At 41.1% G+C, this 16,810-nt stretch overlaps 9 protein-coding genes across 9 annotated transcripts; 1 reads left to right on the top strand and 8 right to left on the bottom strand. All coding sequences in view use genetic code 12, as the record gives it.

Moving 5' to 3' along the window:
- Positions 1 to 443: 443 nt before the first annotated feature.
- On the bottom strand, positions 444 to 1,692 carry RJT20DRAFT_42217 (uncharacterized protein). The gene is made up of 4 exons (XM_064920091.1): positions 1,496 to 1,692; positions 1,326 to 1,421; positions 814 to 1,258; positions 444 to 752 (listed from the first exon to the last, which is right to left on the bottom strand). Exons 1-4 carry the CDS (start codon positions 1,538 to 1,540, stop codon positions 571 to 573), a joined length of 768 nt encoding a protein of 255 aa, XP_064774260.1. The 5' UTR covers positions 1,541 to 1,692; the 3' UTR covers positions 444 to 570.
- A 500-nt stretch (positions 1,693 to 2,192) lies between these two features.
- On the bottom strand, positions 2,193 to 3,209 carry RRS1 (Rrs1p). Its single transcript, XM_064917152.1, has one exon. It carries the CDS (start codon positions 3,093 to 3,095, stop codon positions 2,490 to 2,492), a length of 606 nt encoding a protein of 201 aa, XP_064774259.1. The 5' UTR covers positions 3,096 to 3,209; the 3' UTR covers positions 2,193 to 2,489.
- On the bottom strand, positions 3,185 to 5,392 carry RJT20DRAFT_127997 (ERMES complex Ca(2+)-binding regulatory GTPase). Its single transcript, XM_064917151.1, has one exon. It carries the CDS (start codon positions 5,335 to 5,337, stop codon positions 3,295 to 3,297), a length of 2,043 nt encoding a protein of 680 aa, XP_064774258.1. The 5' UTR covers positions 5,338 to 5,392; the 3' UTR covers positions 3,185 to 3,294.
- Positions 5,393 to 5,660: 268 nt separating this feature from the next.
- Positions 5,661 to 8,088, bottom strand: LRO1 (phospholipid:diacylglycerol acyltransferase). The gene has a single exon (XM_064917150.1). The coding sequence runs from the start codon at positions 7,810 to 7,812 to the stop codon at positions 5,767 to 5,769; it is 2,046 nt and encodes a 681-aa protein (XP_064774257.1). The 5' UTR covers positions 7,813 to 8,088; the 3' UTR covers positions 5,661 to 5,766.
- Positions 8,089 to 8,333: 245 nt separating this feature from the next.
- On the bottom strand, positions 8,334 to 9,980 carry RJT20DRAFT_127994 (uncharacterized protein). Its single transcript, XM_064917149.1, has one exon. The coding sequence runs from the start codon at positions 9,551 to 9,553 to the stop codon at positions 8,618 to 8,620; it is 936 nt and encodes a 311-aa protein (XP_064774256.1). The 5' UTR covers positions 9,554 to 9,980; the 3' UTR covers positions 8,334 to 8,617.
- An 812-nt stretch (positions 9,981 to 10,792) lies between these two features.
- RJT20DRAFT_127993 (uncharacterized protein) lies at positions 10,793 to 11,966 on the bottom strand. The gene has a single exon (XM_064917148.1). It carries the CDS (start codon positions 11,471 to 11,473, stop codon positions 10,934 to 10,936), a length of 540 nt encoding a protein of 179 aa, XP_064774255.1. The 5' UTR covers positions 11,474 to 11,966; the 3' UTR covers positions 10,793 to 10,933.
- A 32-nt stretch (positions 11,967 to 11,998) lies between these two features.
- Positions 11,999 to 14,391, top strand: NRM1 (Nrm1p). The gene has a single exon (XM_064917147.1). It carries the CDS (start codon positions 12,358 to 12,360, stop codon positions 13,954 to 13,956), a length of 1,599 nt encoding a protein of 532 aa, XP_064774254.1. The 5' UTR covers positions 11,999 to 12,357; the 3' UTR covers positions 13,957 to 14,391.
- Positions 14,392 to 15,410, bottom strand: ERG2 (C-8 sterol isomerase). Its single transcript, XM_064917146.1, has one exon. It carries the CDS (start codon positions 15,188 to 15,190, stop codon positions 14,537 to 14,539), a length of 654 nt encoding a protein of 217 aa, XP_064774253.1. The 5' UTR covers positions 15,191 to 15,410; the 3' UTR covers positions 14,392 to 14,536.
- A 44-nt stretch (positions 15,411 to 15,454) lies between these two features.
- Positions 15,455 to 16,788, bottom strand: RJT20DRAFT_127990 (SDR family oxidoreductase). The gene has a single exon (XM_064917145.1). The coding sequence runs from the start codon at positions 16,366 to 16,368 to the stop codon at positions 15,610 to 15,612; it is 759 nt and encodes a 252-aa protein (XP_064774252.1). The 5' UTR covers positions 16,369 to 16,788; the 3' UTR covers positions 15,455 to 15,609.
- Between the last annotated feature and the right edge of the window lie 22 nt (positions 16,789 to 16,810).

Here is a 16,810-nt window from a genome sequence, read left to right as displayed (position 1 = left end):
ATAACGGTTTCAACTTCTCTAGAACTTTTTGGTGCTATTCTATCCGATAATAACCTCTTTCCCTCACTCACTCACTCACTCACTCACTTCCTTCAGGCACCGCCTCATTTTTCAGCTTGAAGAAGGGCTGTTACAATACGTTCCTATGGAAATTTATCTACAGAAATTAGTCCTTGGACTAGATGTACGTTTTTGGGGTAATTTCAATGCAGACTGTCCAACAAGGTCTTCTCTCCTTCACCTCTCTTCACCAAAGATAGGGATATGCCCACAACGTCTCGCAATTCCAATTTCATATCTCACATGCCTTTCGTAGCATCTTCCATAGAACAGAGCCGCATGAGGAATATGTATGGAACATTGGACTCCTCCACTAAAACATCTCACTAGATTTGGTTTCTCTCGCAATGTTTCGGCGAAGCCATGTAAAGCCTCAGAATAAGCTATTCTATCTACATCATCCCTTCGGTTCTCCCTCATTGTCTACTCATTTATTATGATACAGCGTTACTATTTCTAGTTAGTTTTACAAATACACGAACTTTTATAATGTTCTCTTCGTCTTTTCCTTTACTCTTCTATGCTCTCGTCAGACTCGTCACCTTCCGCACCATTGTCATCCTCGTCCTCCTCTGAATCATAGGCATATTTCTCTTTCTTCACCAGTCCACTGCTATTCGTTTCCCCTATCTCCTCGGGCTTGAAAATATGCTTGCTAAGGAACTTGTTCATCTCGAAAGCCCCTACCGTTTCTAAATGGCTTGTTAGTATTGCGCTATCTTTGTTACATCTGAACAATAAAAAAGTACGTACTCTTCTTGAACACATTCTGAAGTTTTTCGTCACAAAAGATCTGTCGTTTGTCGTTTGGATTTTGAAGTTCTCTATCTTTAATGTATGCCCAGAGTTGCTTCACAACCTGTGGCCTGGAACATCTCGACAACCCCAAAACGTCCAGAAGCTCTGTAGATAATATCATTTCTCTATTGAATCCATTATTGACGGGACCTTCTCTCTTCTTTCTCTCTTTCTTGGGTTTTGTCACCTTACTAGACTTCTTGTCTGGAGTTCCACGCTTTGCTAGCACTGTTCTTGCTCGCATGACAGGTCCATTGATTTCGGACTTCAGCAATTGGGCTGCCATTAGGGCATCTTGGCGTTCTATTTCCTTGCGTCTTTGTTTCTCGGACTTCTCTTCCTCTGCTCGCTTGTCCACCAAGTCGTAGTAGCGGCCTAATATTACTTCATTAATCTCTTTCTAAATTGATGTTAGTGTCTCGACCATGAACATCGGCCCATGTGACCAATTCCTTCGTATTACGTACCTTGTGTTGCTGTAAATCCACTCCAAAGAGTTCTTGCAATGCATTACGAATCCTCTTAACTGTTATTTCCTCTAAGTTTGCTACACTCAAAATGGCCTATCTGCCGTTGAAACGGCTTTGTTAGTACGCTGTAACTCCATGAAAACCTCATGTTGGGTCGTGATACTTACGTCAATGGTTGGAAGATATCTTTCAGGTTTGTACTCGCTACTCATGGCGCCAAAGCCGTGGTTTTTCTGCCGTTGTTATCTTCGTTACCACTCTATCTGCTGAACTCTACTTCCTTCCCACAACTGGTTACTGGTTCATTTCTTAGGCCCCTTTGAAATCTGATACCGGCTGTTAGAATGTGTGCAGGAGACTTGTTTAGAGAACATTAATGGTGTACATAAGGGGAAGGGAGGAAAGGGGGTGTGGTGATTTGGTTAGAGGATGCAGGTGAGGTGAATACGGGTATATGTGGGTAGTGAGAGGGTCAGAGTGTAGTTTGTCGATGTTTTTGTTCTGGTGATTGGGGCTGATGAAAATGTGTTTATTTTTACATCCCTTGTTAGGCTATTGCAGATTGATGGTGGCAGTACAGTATGGAAAGTTGGGGTCTGCTCCAAGGAAATTTCTATGTTTAAAAGAATACTTGATTGTTCAGGGGAATGACAATGGTAAAGTTAGATCATGCCAAGAACATGGATATGACTATATCGCCATCGAGTAGTGAAGAAGACCCCATGGTTGTATATGTGATCGGATCGGGTAAGCGCTACCATCTCCAATTCTAGTTCTGTTTGGTAGCGCTGTAATTATACAATCCGCTTTTATGTCACGTGTATTCTATGATACCGATATGCTTAAGTTTAACATCAAAAATCAAATGCTTGGTGTATTATACAGAGGTGATATACATAATAATAGTACTTATTCCTTATATATATGCAAATAGGGCAGAATGAAATCGCATGCTGAAGAAGAGATTTTAAATCGATTTCAGGCGGCAGGAAGATGTGCTCTGGAATGGACTATACTATACCAAACGGTCATAGTATCGCTTCTTTTTATGGTGACAGCATGATCTATGCTAATAATTGGGGGTCGGAGTTCAATAGTCATTCAGCAGCTAGTTACCATAGTGAGTCAGAAGCAGTGAAATGAACAATTTCAGCTCCTAACTTACGATTGATTCTTCATGTTACGCTTGTGTTGTAACTCGTTCTTCTTGATTAATCTCTTTCTCTCAGCACGTCCCAAAGTTCTAGGATCTATCAACTCCTCCTCGGTGTTCTTCACCTTATCATCAACTTCAACCAACCACTGGTCGTCGAGGTCCTTGTTCTTACCCTTGTAACCCCACTTAGGAACCCATTCTCCCTTGGCTTCGTCATAAACCATCTTACCATCCTTAGTCTTGGCCTTAATACCCTTTCTAGCAGCAAACTGTTCCCACTTGGTTGGAGCCTTGGCCTTTGGAATAGCCTTCTCTCTTGGTAATTGTGTAGTAGGTTCTGGTAACTGTATTAAGGTCATGGTGGAGTTTTGGCCTGTAGAAGAACCGTGAGTGTCTGTAGTAGTCTTGACTGGCAAGGACAATATTTGGTTTATCAACAACTGCACGTTATCTCTGGTAACAGAGCTCAAGTATTGTTCCTTCTGGCTCTCATCTCTTAATTTTACATTATCCAAAGGGTTTGGGTCAAAGGTAGCAAGATTACCAAGGTCAAATGTGTTTGGGATAAGTTTATCCACTGTTACTGGCTTAAATTCTTTCTCGTCTGACATTACTAATATGTTCTATATATGTTCTTAGTGTAAGAACTTACTTCTTTTCTGTTTCTGAAGTCTCAAATCTTTCATTAAATCAATTTTTGGGATGAGTTTAAAAAAAAAATTGAGATGTCGTGAAATGTCGCGATGACAGATGTCGTCCTATATTAAGGGTGCACTATATATGTTGTTTTGCAATCTCTTTGATAGAGGGCTATATACGGGAGCTCTGAACTGAACTTCGCCAAATCCACACAGAAACAAGAGTCATTACGGCGATAGCACCTCCCGCCATTACAAGGTGCTTCAAATTTTCTTGATCAGCGAAATCGGGTTCGGTCTCGAGACCTGGTGTGGATGCGCTAGGCATTTTCGCAGCATCTACTAGTTGAATAAATAATTCATGCAATGAAGTGGTCCAAGCTGATGAAATATGCAAAGGAGAACCAATGTATAGATCTCTTGTGTAGTTCTCCGGTTGGACGTCAGACCTCTGTTGCTGTTTATCTAAGTCCGCCTTTAATGCTACGAACACCGACGGTATCTCGTCAAGCATGTGTGCATACTTCTCTCTCAACTCCACCAAATACTGGAATGATTCCGGATCCGAGGAGTCATAAGTGTAGCAGATCACATCGCATTGGTCCAACCTCAGCTGGTTTTCTAGGATAGCGGACTCGTGGTCACCTAATTCCTCTAGAATCAAGTAGCACTGCTTCCCCCCTCTTAATTCGATATCTTTGATGCATAATCGTGGTTTAATAGTAGGAGAATATGTCTCACTGTACGACCCTCGCAAGAACAGTTCCAAAAGTGAGCTCTTTCCTGATTTGGGGGCACCTAGTATAAAGCAATTGAAAATGTTTCTATCGTTAACATTTTGCCTGTAGAATTTACCATTCTTTTGTCGCCTCTTACGTGGTTTTGTTACTCTTAACGCTTTCACTGAAATATCTTCATCAAACCCTAAGTATCCCAAATATTCTAACGTAGATTTGTAGTCTAAGAAAGTAGTTAGATTCCACTGCGCCAACCACCCTTGTAATGTTACGTAACCTGCTTCATTGCATACAATGGAAGATGGAAATTGAGACTCTTGCCAAAGCTTGGGGATTCCGGGTGTTGGCCTAAATAAATTATTAAGTTCATCTTCATTAAGACCTCCATCATTGTCCTTGTCAAATTTCAAGAATAAATCAACAAAGAATCGATACCCCGTAGGACTCAACTCTACACTCGAATTTGGGTTTACATCAAATTTTGGGTAAAGGAATCTATCATTCAAGGAAAGTGAGTTGGTGTAGTGGAATGCTCTCAAGATACCCCATATGGATTCATGCCTTCCCTTTAACGCGTATATCTTGTTGAGCATTATAAAGCCATCTTCTGATATGCCCTTGATTCCAGATGAAAGGTCAGGGTATATCTTTTGGTTAATCTTCTCCAATATATTATCGTATTCGACTTCAGTGGCTGTCTTTCCAAAGCATTTTTTGTGCAAATCTGAAAACTCTTCAAAGTTCAAATGACCGTCCTGATCCTTGTCACATAAAAAGAATACTCTCTTGAGAGCTGCTATAGCGGCAGGCTTGAGGTTTCCTTCTTTTGAATCAAAGATTGGCGATATGGGATGTGTAACCGTTCTCTGGCACAAGTAAAATGCCTCTACGATGTTTGTATTTGTCTTAGCACTGCATCTCACGCATGCCTCTATTTCCTTGAACTCATTGATCAATGGAATGAACTCGTCTGCATCTTGAGTCTTCAAGCTTGATTTCAGTAACAAATCAGATTTGTTGGCACATAACACAATAGGAAGATTTACTCCTAGCGACCTGAACATTGGCATCCAATGCAATGATATTCTTTCGTAGGTGTAATGGTCGGAATATACAAGCCATATTACATCGGCTCGTTTCAACTCTTTATGGAGATTTTGCATCTCTGATGAAGTAGTATCTATTATCACCGTCTTTGATGGTATATATTTCAGCACCAACTTGGTGCCGGTTTCGTTGAATCTTTGGAGAGCATCGTCCTTCTTAGAGTGATGTCTTTTAGACTTTTTGGCTGTGCTTCCTTCTTTGCTTGAGGCGTATTCCAGAAAGCTATTAATGTAATCATCGCTCGCGATGGTTATGGGCGGCAAGACTTCTTGTACCGTGGTGATTGTTTCCTTAATTAATGAAGTAATAATTGACGACTTCCCCACAGAGTCGTCACCGCATACAACTACTCGTAAGGATTCCTGTGACATTTGAATCTGATTTGTGTTAGTCAGGGTTGATTAAAACAATTAGACAACGGATGAGTGTAACGTGAAATATGGGGCGAAATTGTTATTAGTATCGAGAATCCTCGCTAAATGAAAAATCAGAACGCTGTGAGAGGCGAGGGTTTAGCGAGAGGGTGTGAGGAAATCTTACGAGATTGTGAGGATTTGTGGGGATCGTTAGGGAGAAAAATGAGCATTTAGTGAGGCACATCAGTTGAGTATATGTAATGTACTTTTCTTCGTTCAGTATTTATGATGGAACCAAGCATTGACAACCTCTTATGGTGGATCCAACGATTCACAACCTCGTAATTACACTTCTATCCAATACCATTCGTATATTTCCTATACGCTCTCTCAACCTCTAAGGAGAGACAAACTCTCCGAATACTATACTCTATTTACTCTTGTTTATATTTTCATTCCCTCTACAATCTCACGAAGATTGCTAACAAAAACATCTTCAATTGTATCCCCTTTTCCAGCCGCAACTCTCAAGACTAATTCGTTCAATTCGGCAGATCCGAGAATATCAACATGATCTGCGGTCTTGGCTCCTCCTCTAATATCGAATCTGTCTGGTTCATCCTTAATCTCAACAATAGTAACTGGGATATTTGCAGGGTTGAATCTGGATTTTGAACCCTTCTTCCATTCGTGACACATAGAGTGAGTCAACAATGACACAGTTCCGTCACCGTCTCCCAAGAATACGGGGTTTTCGGCTTCTGAATCTATCACCATCTTCAATTTGGTTTGTTTGTCAGCCTTCGTGTATGTGTAAGCTCTCTCTGTCGCCTTTCCGACTCCGTAGAAGCAGTATACTTTCAAATCCGGGGCATTTGGTAAAGCTGCTTCCAAAGGATTTGACCATTTCAGGTGATCTTGGTTATTGCGTTTAAGCTCCTCAGCAGTAGCAGCAATACCAAATGAATATTGTTCTTTTACTCTATTTGAGTACCATGCTGGAGATTGCTCCAATAAATCATCAATAGTTTGTTGGATAGTGAGGTTATGGAATTTTCCGTCATCTGACTTGAATCTGATAAAAGTACCAAAACTTTCATTCTTAGGGCCTTGGAGGTTAGGTAAATTTTTTGTCTCCAAAGTATTTGTCGGATCGTCTGGAGCATTAGTTAAATTGCCCCAGATTGTGTCTCCTCCCTTTGGAATCATACTGGCGACTCCACCAAAACTGCGCAACATGTCGACCCTTTCTCTTCTACTGAAAAATTGCTCTAATCCATAGACAGCCAAAGCGTTTAATTGAACTGTATCTTTCATTTCACCAGATAATAAGGCTGGAAGGGTCTTTGGAGCTCCCAAAGAAGAACCACTAATATCCACAAATGCTTCAATGTGATCGTTGATCCATGTATTTCCACCATTTCCGTAGTCTTCACCGGTTGCTTCTACCCATTTCATGAAATAGTAGATGACTTGAGACCCCATAGAGTGACCAACTAGAATAGATTTTTGCCCGTTCAATCTGTGACTGACCTCAATCTGACTCTTAATTTTCGAGAAGTAGCCGTCTCTTCTCTCTAAGTCCAAGTATGCCAATCTCCAATCGTAGGAGGCACTAAGCATGTTATTTGGTCCGTAGCCAATAACTGCCAAGTTTTGCAAGATTTTGTTCCAAATCCAATATCCTGCCATGAAGAAATCAGCTGCCTCAAAACCTTGAGCAGCTCTCAATTTAATATTTGGGGGGTCTAAGCCAGTTTCTGTATCAAGCATGATATGTTTCAACCAACAGGCTTTATCGAGAAACATTGTCCTTAACATATAGAAGGAACCCCAAAGACGTTTACGGAAGTGATTGATAGAAGGACAATCTCCGTCTACGCTTACACCCCAAGACTCAATTCCGGTCGAGATGACACCAGGAACAAGAACAACATTATACTTATCTGTCAAGTTCTGTTGTGCCAATCTTCTTCCGACAGAGAAGGATTCAGCCGAGCCATGCAACTTATCATCCTTCAGCTCAAATTCAGCTTCGCTTAACATGGACTGAAGACTTGTTGGTAGAATATCCTTCCAGTCACTACTGGGTAAGATTTCTCTCCAATCTTCGAACAATGAGACACCTTCGAAGTTGACCAACTTGTCGAACTCATTCTTGACACGCTCATTGTTACTGGAAAGTATCACGGTTATCAAGAGTCCCAAAATTGCACCCAAAACAAACACGAAACGCCTTGTTTCATGTAATTTCTTCTTGAGAGGTATCGTCTTATAGGTACTATCTGGTGTTCCAAGGTGGGTATGGATATGGTGTCCTTCTTTTCCATCGGGTCCGGTAGTGTGAGCCGAAAACAAGTTCTCGATATAGCCTCCGGAGGAGCTTGTGTTTGCCAGTACTCCACTGGAGATACCTTGATCTTCATCGTGATCTTGGTTCCTACCTGAATCACCTCCCTCTTTGCTTTTTCTATTGATAAGCGAGGACATTTTCGCAGACTACGTTTAGCAATCCCTTGGCAGCAAATTTGATTGTACCTGGTGTAACCTTGGTCAAGTAATCGCACAATTGCTGCTTGAGGATATCAACAGCAAAAACAAACGAATGTAGAATAGAAAATTTGATTTCTGCTAGTATAGGTATACCCCACAGTTCCGTATTGCAAGGTAAGAGCAGCAATTAACGTCAATCAAGAATCAATTCTTTTGCAGAAGCACGCTATCAGCAACAGCACTATCTTCTTGACAAGCAAGCACTATCCAATTCTTAATTGTAGAATATATATCATCGTATAGTCCATGTATGGCTACTTAAGTTTCAAAACAAGGGCATTTCATAGGCACGTGACTATACTTGCCATTACTGAAGCTCAAAATTTTGCCGGATTGAGCCGAGGCAACTGGCTGCGAATACGACAACTGTCACTATTCTATTAATTTAATAGACACGGAATTTTCTACAAATATATATGTGGTATTAACGGAGAATTGGCACTTGCTTGAATGGTTCAAGAGGAAACAAAATCATTGATTTTAGTTAAAAAATAGAACATCCTCGGGCGACATTGAAGTTGTGCTCATGAAAAAAAAAGAGCAAGCTTGGAGTATACGCTAAAGAAACCGTCGTGTGAAAAATAACATACAATGGTTGCAAATGAAAAAAAAGAAAGAATAAATAATTTCGAAAACTACATACTCTGTATTATCTATGGTTGCCCAGCAACCTCTCTACGTACATATCTGGAAAGGTAATAGGATGTAAATGCGCCAACTAATCATGGTATTGTTTTCCCATTCACAAAAACGTCGGAGTGGTGTAGTCGTACTCTATTCCTGGAGTTACACTGGCAATAAACTTCAAGAAAACTACCAAGTATTGATCAACTCGGATGGTTGGCTCTTCAGTAGTCTCGGTCTTGTTCTCACTTGTAATCGACGTCTTCTTTAAATCCTCGCTCAATCCTTCCACATCCTCCTGCTTCTGTTTCTTCAACTCCGAGTGCTTCATCAAGACCTTCATGACGGAGGAGTGTTTGCAAGGATGGATTGAGACGGATGTGGTGTTGTGCGCTACCGGCAAGTTCTCGATTGTGGCCGTTTTGTCTTTATAATCGGAGTTTATGTCCTCAAACATCTGTTCCGGGTTAAGTGGAATACCGTTCGAGCTGTATCCCACTAAGTACATCTTGGGCACTCTGTAGGAAGTTGAATATGTGATGTATAAATCATATCTTCTCAAATTTGCATCAGTATTTTTAATGTCGAGGTCGTCAAAGTCGTCATCTGCATCCTCGTCGTCGTCCTCGGCATTTTCATCGATCAAGTCATCGATATCGTTTATTTCTGGCACCTGCTGCTCGTTCTGTTCAGTATCAGTGTTAGTTGTAGAACCAGTGGTAAGCTTACGAGACTTTACCCATCCATCTCCTTCTTCATCCTCGTATTCCTCATCTTCCTCATCGAAGTCAACAATTCCACCAGTTAAGTAGTTTGATGCTCTCTGGTAGCTTGGAACATGCTTTGTAATCAAAAACTGCTTATCCGCTGGCAAAAAGCTCTTCTGTAAATCCTTGGGGCAGGTGGACCACTCCCAAGTGGGAAATTTGGATACCAAATAGTCTCCGGCTTGAACAAATTCCTCGGGATTAATTTCTCCTGTGGTGGAGAAATTGGAAGCATGGCTTATAGGAGTCAAGTACTCCCTCAAGGATGAGAATTTGGATCTTAACATGGCTGGCGGCTGTGGAGATAATGAAGGCAAATAGCGATAGGGCTCACCAAGTGTGTAACTCTGCGGTGAAGTATAGATAGTTCAACTTCTTAGTGTCCAAATTGATTCACAACTAACGTCGGTTCAATGTGCAAATCGATGAAGTCCTTATTACTTTATCGAACCGCGTATACGGTAGGTTAAAAGCGATGGTGACGTGAAGCAACAGTTGTCTTCTTTATCTTCTACACAGTGAAACGGTGTGTTACATTTAAGAAGGTCATTTGTAGGTCGTGCGCAGGTCAGGGGTCTTATCAGTTAGAGTGAGGGGTGGGGATAAACCGGGATGTGGGGTCCTGTATTATCCGAGTGAGCATTGAAATTAATAGTGTTGGGAAGAACTCTTGTAAGGTGGAAGGGTTTATAGAAGAGATGAGCAATTGGAGTGTGGGTATGATTGTTGAAGAGAGGTGACTGTATGTACTTCAATTACTTACGTGGTGTGAGTTAGATTTTTTAGTGAGTTGTGTAGAGTTCCAGTATAGCAGAGTATTGTGATGATGCATGAAGTCTGGACAAATAATAGAAAATGCAGAATAAAGGGTTAAATGCTCGTGATGTATATATATCATGCCTTTACTTACGTATCTTAAGGATAGGTATGATACATACCGTAGAACAAAGTTGGAAAAAAAATACAAGAATTACTGCTTCTAAACTGTTTAGATGAAGAAACCCATATTTTCATGAATTCTCAAAAATTTTACAAATTTTCTTCTCTATCTCAACATCTCGTGAAGAAATGAGGTGAAGCAGAATGGTGCTACAAGTTTTTGCAATCAATGTATTCTTTGAGTAGAATGACACGGAATGTCTTTGCAGCGTTTACCAAGAAGCAAACATCACGCAACAACATCTCGTCTTTGACCAGATGCCATAACCTTAAACATTCATCATTGCCTACAAGGTTTCGTTCTTCCAGTGCAAAATAGGAAATTCTTTGTATACATAAACACTCGTCAACAAAAGAACGGACCCGCGAGAGAATAGTTACGCTAGTCAGAACTAAAATCCGTAGCTAACTCTAACAAACACATAGATTCGTAAGTGTTAGGCTTATTCCTGTAGAGTATCTCGTATAAATTGCCAAACTGGGATTGTTTGGGTTGCAAATCACAAACAATTCGCGCTGTCCAGATATCACACATACACGCTACAAGGGAATGCGAGCGTGACCCAACATACGTGACTATTTAAATTAGATTTCTATGTATTTAGCGAGCGAGATGTTTTCGAGAATTGAAAAGACGTGCCACGACTTAGGAGTTTAGATCGCCACTAACTTAAACAGAGACTACTAGTTCTACACAGCACCATTTGCTTGGTTTTGGATGGGAATTGTTACACGACGGGGCGCTGGCCAAGCCTTGAGAACGACGTCATAAAATTGTTTAGGCTACAGCGAGGAAGGATTAAGAGTAATGGGATTGAGACAGGAGCCCTTAACGGAAGGGGGACACATCGAGTTTGTTTCAAACAGTGATTCAATGCCCTTAACTTACCAGTTGTTTGGACAGTTCCTGAAGTAAGTACCTTAATACTGACGATCAGTCGCATTTCGATACGTTCTTCGATGTGGCTTACAACTTCATCCCTAAAGTGTATTCTGCCTCCCCTCTGTAGAGATTGTACCCAAATCAATTGGCGTCGCCTGTAGCACCCTCTCGTCTCGTGTTGGCTGGGCTGCATTGTCAGGAACGCACTCCGACCCGCTTTGCATATAATTAACTGCAAAAAAGCGTTTCGTGCCTCGCCAAAAACATAAACAATCACAACACGCTCGCGACATTTAGGTGGGCGGCCTAACGTCTGTAAAAGGCAATACCATAATATTATGCCCAAACACCGCTCGATTAGGTGCTGCAAAACACGTAGCGACATCGCTCAGGGTGGTTGCTGAGGCTGTTCACTGGTCAGACAGGGTCGCAAGCCAACACGACACTGGCATTGGGCTTTTACTTGTTTCCATATTGACTGTTTCCGACTTTGCAGTTGGTTCCACCTAATTCAACTAAACAAGCTTTGTTGGGGTCCGGCTGCAGAAACTCGCTGCCTCTGGCGTGTCGCTAGTACTGTCCAAGTGTTTAACACTCCAATCTGCCCCAATTACCAGACGAGCTTGCAAGGTTCCTGCCCAAACGCGATTCTCGCAATTTGCAGTCGCATCTCCACCTCTCGCTTGTCAGTGGATGGTTCCCATATTAGTCTACACACTGGCCGCTGCATAGTTGACACACCCAAACTCACAAAAGTCGATCTTCTTCCTCTACAAATCAAAACAAAACCCGTGATCTTGGTAGCTAGTATATTTGGGTATTTACTAATTACTGGATTGAATATATAATATTATTATTATTTTTATTTGTGATACTATTATTATTATTATTATTATTATTATTATTATAATTATTATTATCAACATCGTTGTTTCTGGTTCAATAGTAATATATACTTCGGTTGTTCTTCCTGTTGCTTCTCTGCCTGTTATTTGTGAATACCTGTTTGTTCTGTTCCTGTTCTCTTCTGGTGGTACCACGCTCTTCCTATAGAACTTCTCTATACTCGTCGCAGAACGTCCGCTCGTAGCTGCCACCATCACCACCAGAAACTCCCCAGTCACGTCTGTTTGTCTTTGCAACCCAAGCTCTCCAGTCATAGTATCCACTACCACTCGTTTTAGTAGCTACCACCCACCGGAGATCTGTGTTCAGCATCAAATATCAGATATCAATCACGTCTTTCGCCAATTAATCTCTTGCCCAAAAATGTCCTTAACCACCAACAGAGTCGCGTTGGCGCCTATTCACAACTCCCGCTTGAACTCCAACTCAAGCACGGCAAACTCAAGTCCAAAGGGACCAACTCTCAAGAACAACAAGCAGTCAATCACAAGTACTAGCCAAGTCGTGGGTCAATCGAAGCTGTTCAGAGCTGCTAACTTATCTCAAAAGAGAAGCATTGCAAATAGACTCAGCTTAGCCGCTTCGACAACGTCATTAGCATTAACTCCTCTCTTCAAGAAGAGACACAGCGATCTTAGCTCCAAGTCATTTTCATTATCAGCATCCACAACGTCGACGTCTTCTATAAGTTTGCACAGAAAGTTCTCTCCAATTAAGTCCATGAGCTTCTCTGACTACAGATCGACGTCCTCCACTTGTTCATCACCAAATTTAAAGGCCAAGCCTCGTGGAAATCAACCAAACGTTTTCAAGAATGATGCTGCTGGACTTGCAGCAACCAAGTTAAAGTTGAAGTTGCAATTGGCTCTCTACAAATTGCAACAGAAGCAATCCAACGAGAGTACTAAGACATTGGATTCTCAAGATACCCTTCTCTTTGCTACGGAGTCTAAGACTTCTATAAAGAGAAGCATAACCCCTAGCGAATCGTCCAAAAACACATTCCGTTCACCCACAGCATCACCTACCCCTTCAAATGAACGTGATCAGTCCAAAGTCGTTAACCAATTGCCAATCCCACCAGAACCTGCGCCTTATTCGTCTTCCATAAACATCAACTTGAAAACAAAGACCAAGTTATTAAGTAAATCCTCCCCAAAGGGGAAAAACAACTCCACTTCCAATCAAAATAACCGTCCTTCCTTATCAAAAATTGCATACAACAAACAGATCAACTCTAATAGAAAGAATCAGAAGTTGAAATTGTTCCAAATCAAAAAGAACTCCATTTTCCACTCCTCTAATTCTTTCACTGAGAAGAAGCAATTGCCTTTGTTAGTTAACGAAGTCAAGTTGCCCAAGTTCTCTAATGATGGTAAAGCTTCGGCTACCAACTCTCTTAATATCATAACACACATGCCATCCACCCTTACCTCATTCTCGCAGAACTCATTTTTGTTACCATACGCTGCAGCATCTGTTTTGGGATCTGTTTCCATACCTTCCATCCAAATTAACGCCCCATCTTCGGTAGTGGCGCCCAATGCTAACGTTGGCGTGGGATCGTTTTCAAACGGTAATTCAACATCGTTGCCATCAATTAATAAGATCTTGAAAACCCCTATGAGAAGAGCTAATTCTACGCGCTTTTACCCCAACGCCGCTACCACCAACCAGAACGACGATACTATCGATGAAGATAACGACATGACAATACTCAATACCACGAATAATACTACCATAAACGCAACTACTAATGCAGCAACAACGAGCAGCGGCTCCATGTTATCCGTTTTAGGCGAGAATGCCAAGTCCAGCGACGGAGCCACCGTCGATGAGGATGAAGAAGACGACAAGAACAAGACGATCATTACATCGTCTCCCATTTCCAACAACTTTGGTACACCAAACAGTTTCAGTGTAGCTAAATCCTTGTTGCAATTGGGTGGTCACTGTGCATGATTGCAAAATTTGTGTTGTTCGTTAAATGCAGCGCTCGTTGCTTAACTGAATTCTGCATTACCGACCTTGTATTATTATGTGAGTACCTCCATTTCAGTTTGTTACTATGTATTAATTTGTGCGGATATTCATATCCTTTTCATTATTATGTTTTGTATCATTCACCATCATGGCTGTTGCAGCAAATCGAGACATTAGAGAGCAGCTTGAACTTGTCTCCCTCTAGCCGACTTATCTCTACTGTCGTGTGTCGCTGTACCTTGCATTTGATTTGTTTTTTTACCTATTTAGCATCAGTCCCACTGATGTTGACCAATTTGTCTCCTCTTCGAACTGTTCTAGCATCAATTACTTTATAGAGTAATTATCTGTTCTAATTACGCATATTGAATTATGTCAAAATATTCTTGTTTAATAATAAAATTTACATAGAGTTACCATTGTTGTTTACAGTAAATGTTGGATGAAGATATATTAAGTGGGCTTATATAGTTTGTAGGATAGCTCACAAGTACTTGCATTCCCATTTTTTTGGGATATCGAAATTTATATTAATCTAAAGGAATGGTAGGAATTTGACTTAGAACTTGCCATTCAACAAGTGCTTAATCATGTCCTTACCAGTAAACCAGACAGTTCTGCCGAAAGTCTGGAAGTCTAAAGTAGAACTTAAAGTGTCCAAAAATCCAAAAGGCAACATGGCTGGAATCCATCCTTGAGCTAATTCCAAGGCAAAGGCTTCACCTGGCATAGCGTACTGTTTCACATGACCCTTAGGCAAGTGGTGAACGTCACCTGGCAAGTAAACTTCCGGAACTGTTGCACCAGGGTAAGCAGCAAGCTGCTTTCCTGCCAAGATGGTAAAGTAGTCATCTGCGAAATGGACACCAGTGTGACCTTCAGTCCCAATAGCAGTTCCGAAGAAAATCAAGTATTCGGAGATCGAAGCATGCAAGATGAACATAGTACCCATGGCACCACCAGCGTTGTTGTAGACCCAATCATCGAAATTCAAGTCGTTGATAAGAGTTGGGTATTCGGCCTTAATTTTAGGTGCCAATTCAATGATGATGGCAGTAGCATTGCCGTCTGGGTGGTTAGCGATCACTTCCCTGGACAATGCAGCCAACTTTTCCTTGTCGAACTTGTAGTTGGTGGGTAACCAGGTGTAGAACAAACGGTCCAAAATCGAGTAGAACAAAACTGGGATCAATAAGTATATAGCTAATCTCATTTTTCACTATGTATATCTGTTTTGCAATCACTTACTGCTAGAGAAAGAGAATTTCAAAATAACCTTGGAAAATCGCTGCAGTTAATACTGTTAAAATACCAACCAAGAAAAGCGAACGTATACGACACTACTTAAGGCTGTACATGTAATACGAAGAATATATTTGTCTATTGTGTTAGTGCTTCTCTGATTTTTTGCAGGTTTTTCAGCTATACGATCGTTTACTATTTTCTATGTTGACATTTTTGGAGGCCAGTGCTCATAGTACGCGCAATATGATACATACAGGAGATTGCAAAAAAGTCGAGTAGTACAAGAGCCTTGTATATTCATGGTATAGCAATACTGTTATTGATGTATTAAAGACAAAAAAGAAATATAGTATAGTACTAACAGATAGCTAAAAAGCGACTATATACTTAAAAGGCAAGCTCTTCTCCGGTGTAGTTGAAGAAAGTACCATTGTCCTTCTCAGTCAAACCGTCAATCAACTTGAGGACACCTGCACTACTGTCTTCAGGACTGACAGACACCTTCTCCAATGCATCAACAACCTCAGGAGAAGCAAGCTTCTTGATTTGAGAAAATCCATAGGCTCCCATATCAGTAGAAACGAGTCCTGGACTCACAGCGATAACAACGAATCCTTCGGGCTGTAATTCGGAACTCAACTCCTTTGTGGAGAAGTTAAGAGCGGCCTTAGACTGAGCGTAGGCGCTAGCCGGGAAAGGAATGTACTGGGTGATCGAAGCGGCAGCAGTGGATATGAAAACGACTTTCTTGGTTGGACGCTTTTGCAAATACTTGTATAAAGTTTGGAAAACCAAAATAGGACCCAAGGCGTTGGTTAAATAGTGGTTGACCCAGACATCTCTTGGAGCATCGGTTACCTTGTAATAAGAGTCTGAAATTGCTGCGTTTGAAATGAAGATGTCAACACCATCTGTAATTTTAGAAATTTGAGCATCCAATGCTTCAATAGATTCTATGCTGGAGAGGTCAAGCTTGACAATGTGAATATTGCTGTTACTGTCTGCCAACTTTTGCAACTCTACAGACTTGGCTACATCACGAGTAGTAGCGATGACCTTGTGGTTGGCAGCAGCCAATTGCTTGACAATAGCGAATCCGAGGCCACGGTTTCCGCCAGTAACGAAGTAAGTTAATCCAGATGACATTTTAATGGTGAAGACTTTATCTGTTAGGTTTTGTTTGTATAGGGGTGATGTATATACTGTTTCTTCTAAAATGCAGCAAACAGATACCGGACTCCACCTCCGTTTTATAATATTTATTTTTCACCACCAGCTTTAAGCTAGAGTACATACGTCTCATTGGGTGGTCTCACCTAGCAATTCATATGCATTGATATGGTAATATTATTAAGCATTTAGTAATTTTGTAAATATGTAATTATTTTACTCTATTATTGACTGGGGTAATATACCACAGATTATTCCCTTGCAATCGCCCTACATGTGCTGGGCTGCTGCACGCTGAAATGGTGATTCACCCCAATTATTAGTAGCTCCACCAAAAAACGGATTTATTCCTAATGCGGCCTTTAATGATTACTAACCTGGCCGTGGTGAATTACTGTACCTGCATGAATATACTCTA

This window comes from Scheffersomyces xylosifermentans (genome assembly GCF_036884685.1).
Source record: "Scheffersomyces xylosifermentans strain CBS 12540 chromosome Unknown RJT20scaffold_4, whole genome shotgun sequence".
In the NCBI taxonomy this organism is placed as follows: domain Eukaryota; kingdom Fungi; phylum Ascomycota; class Pichiomycetes; order Serinales; family Debaryomycetaceae; genus Scheffersomyces; species Scheffersomyces xylosifermentans.
The sequence above is the reverse complement of the archived record's forward strand: the minus strand, read 5'-3'. Positions and strand labels throughout refer to the sequence as shown.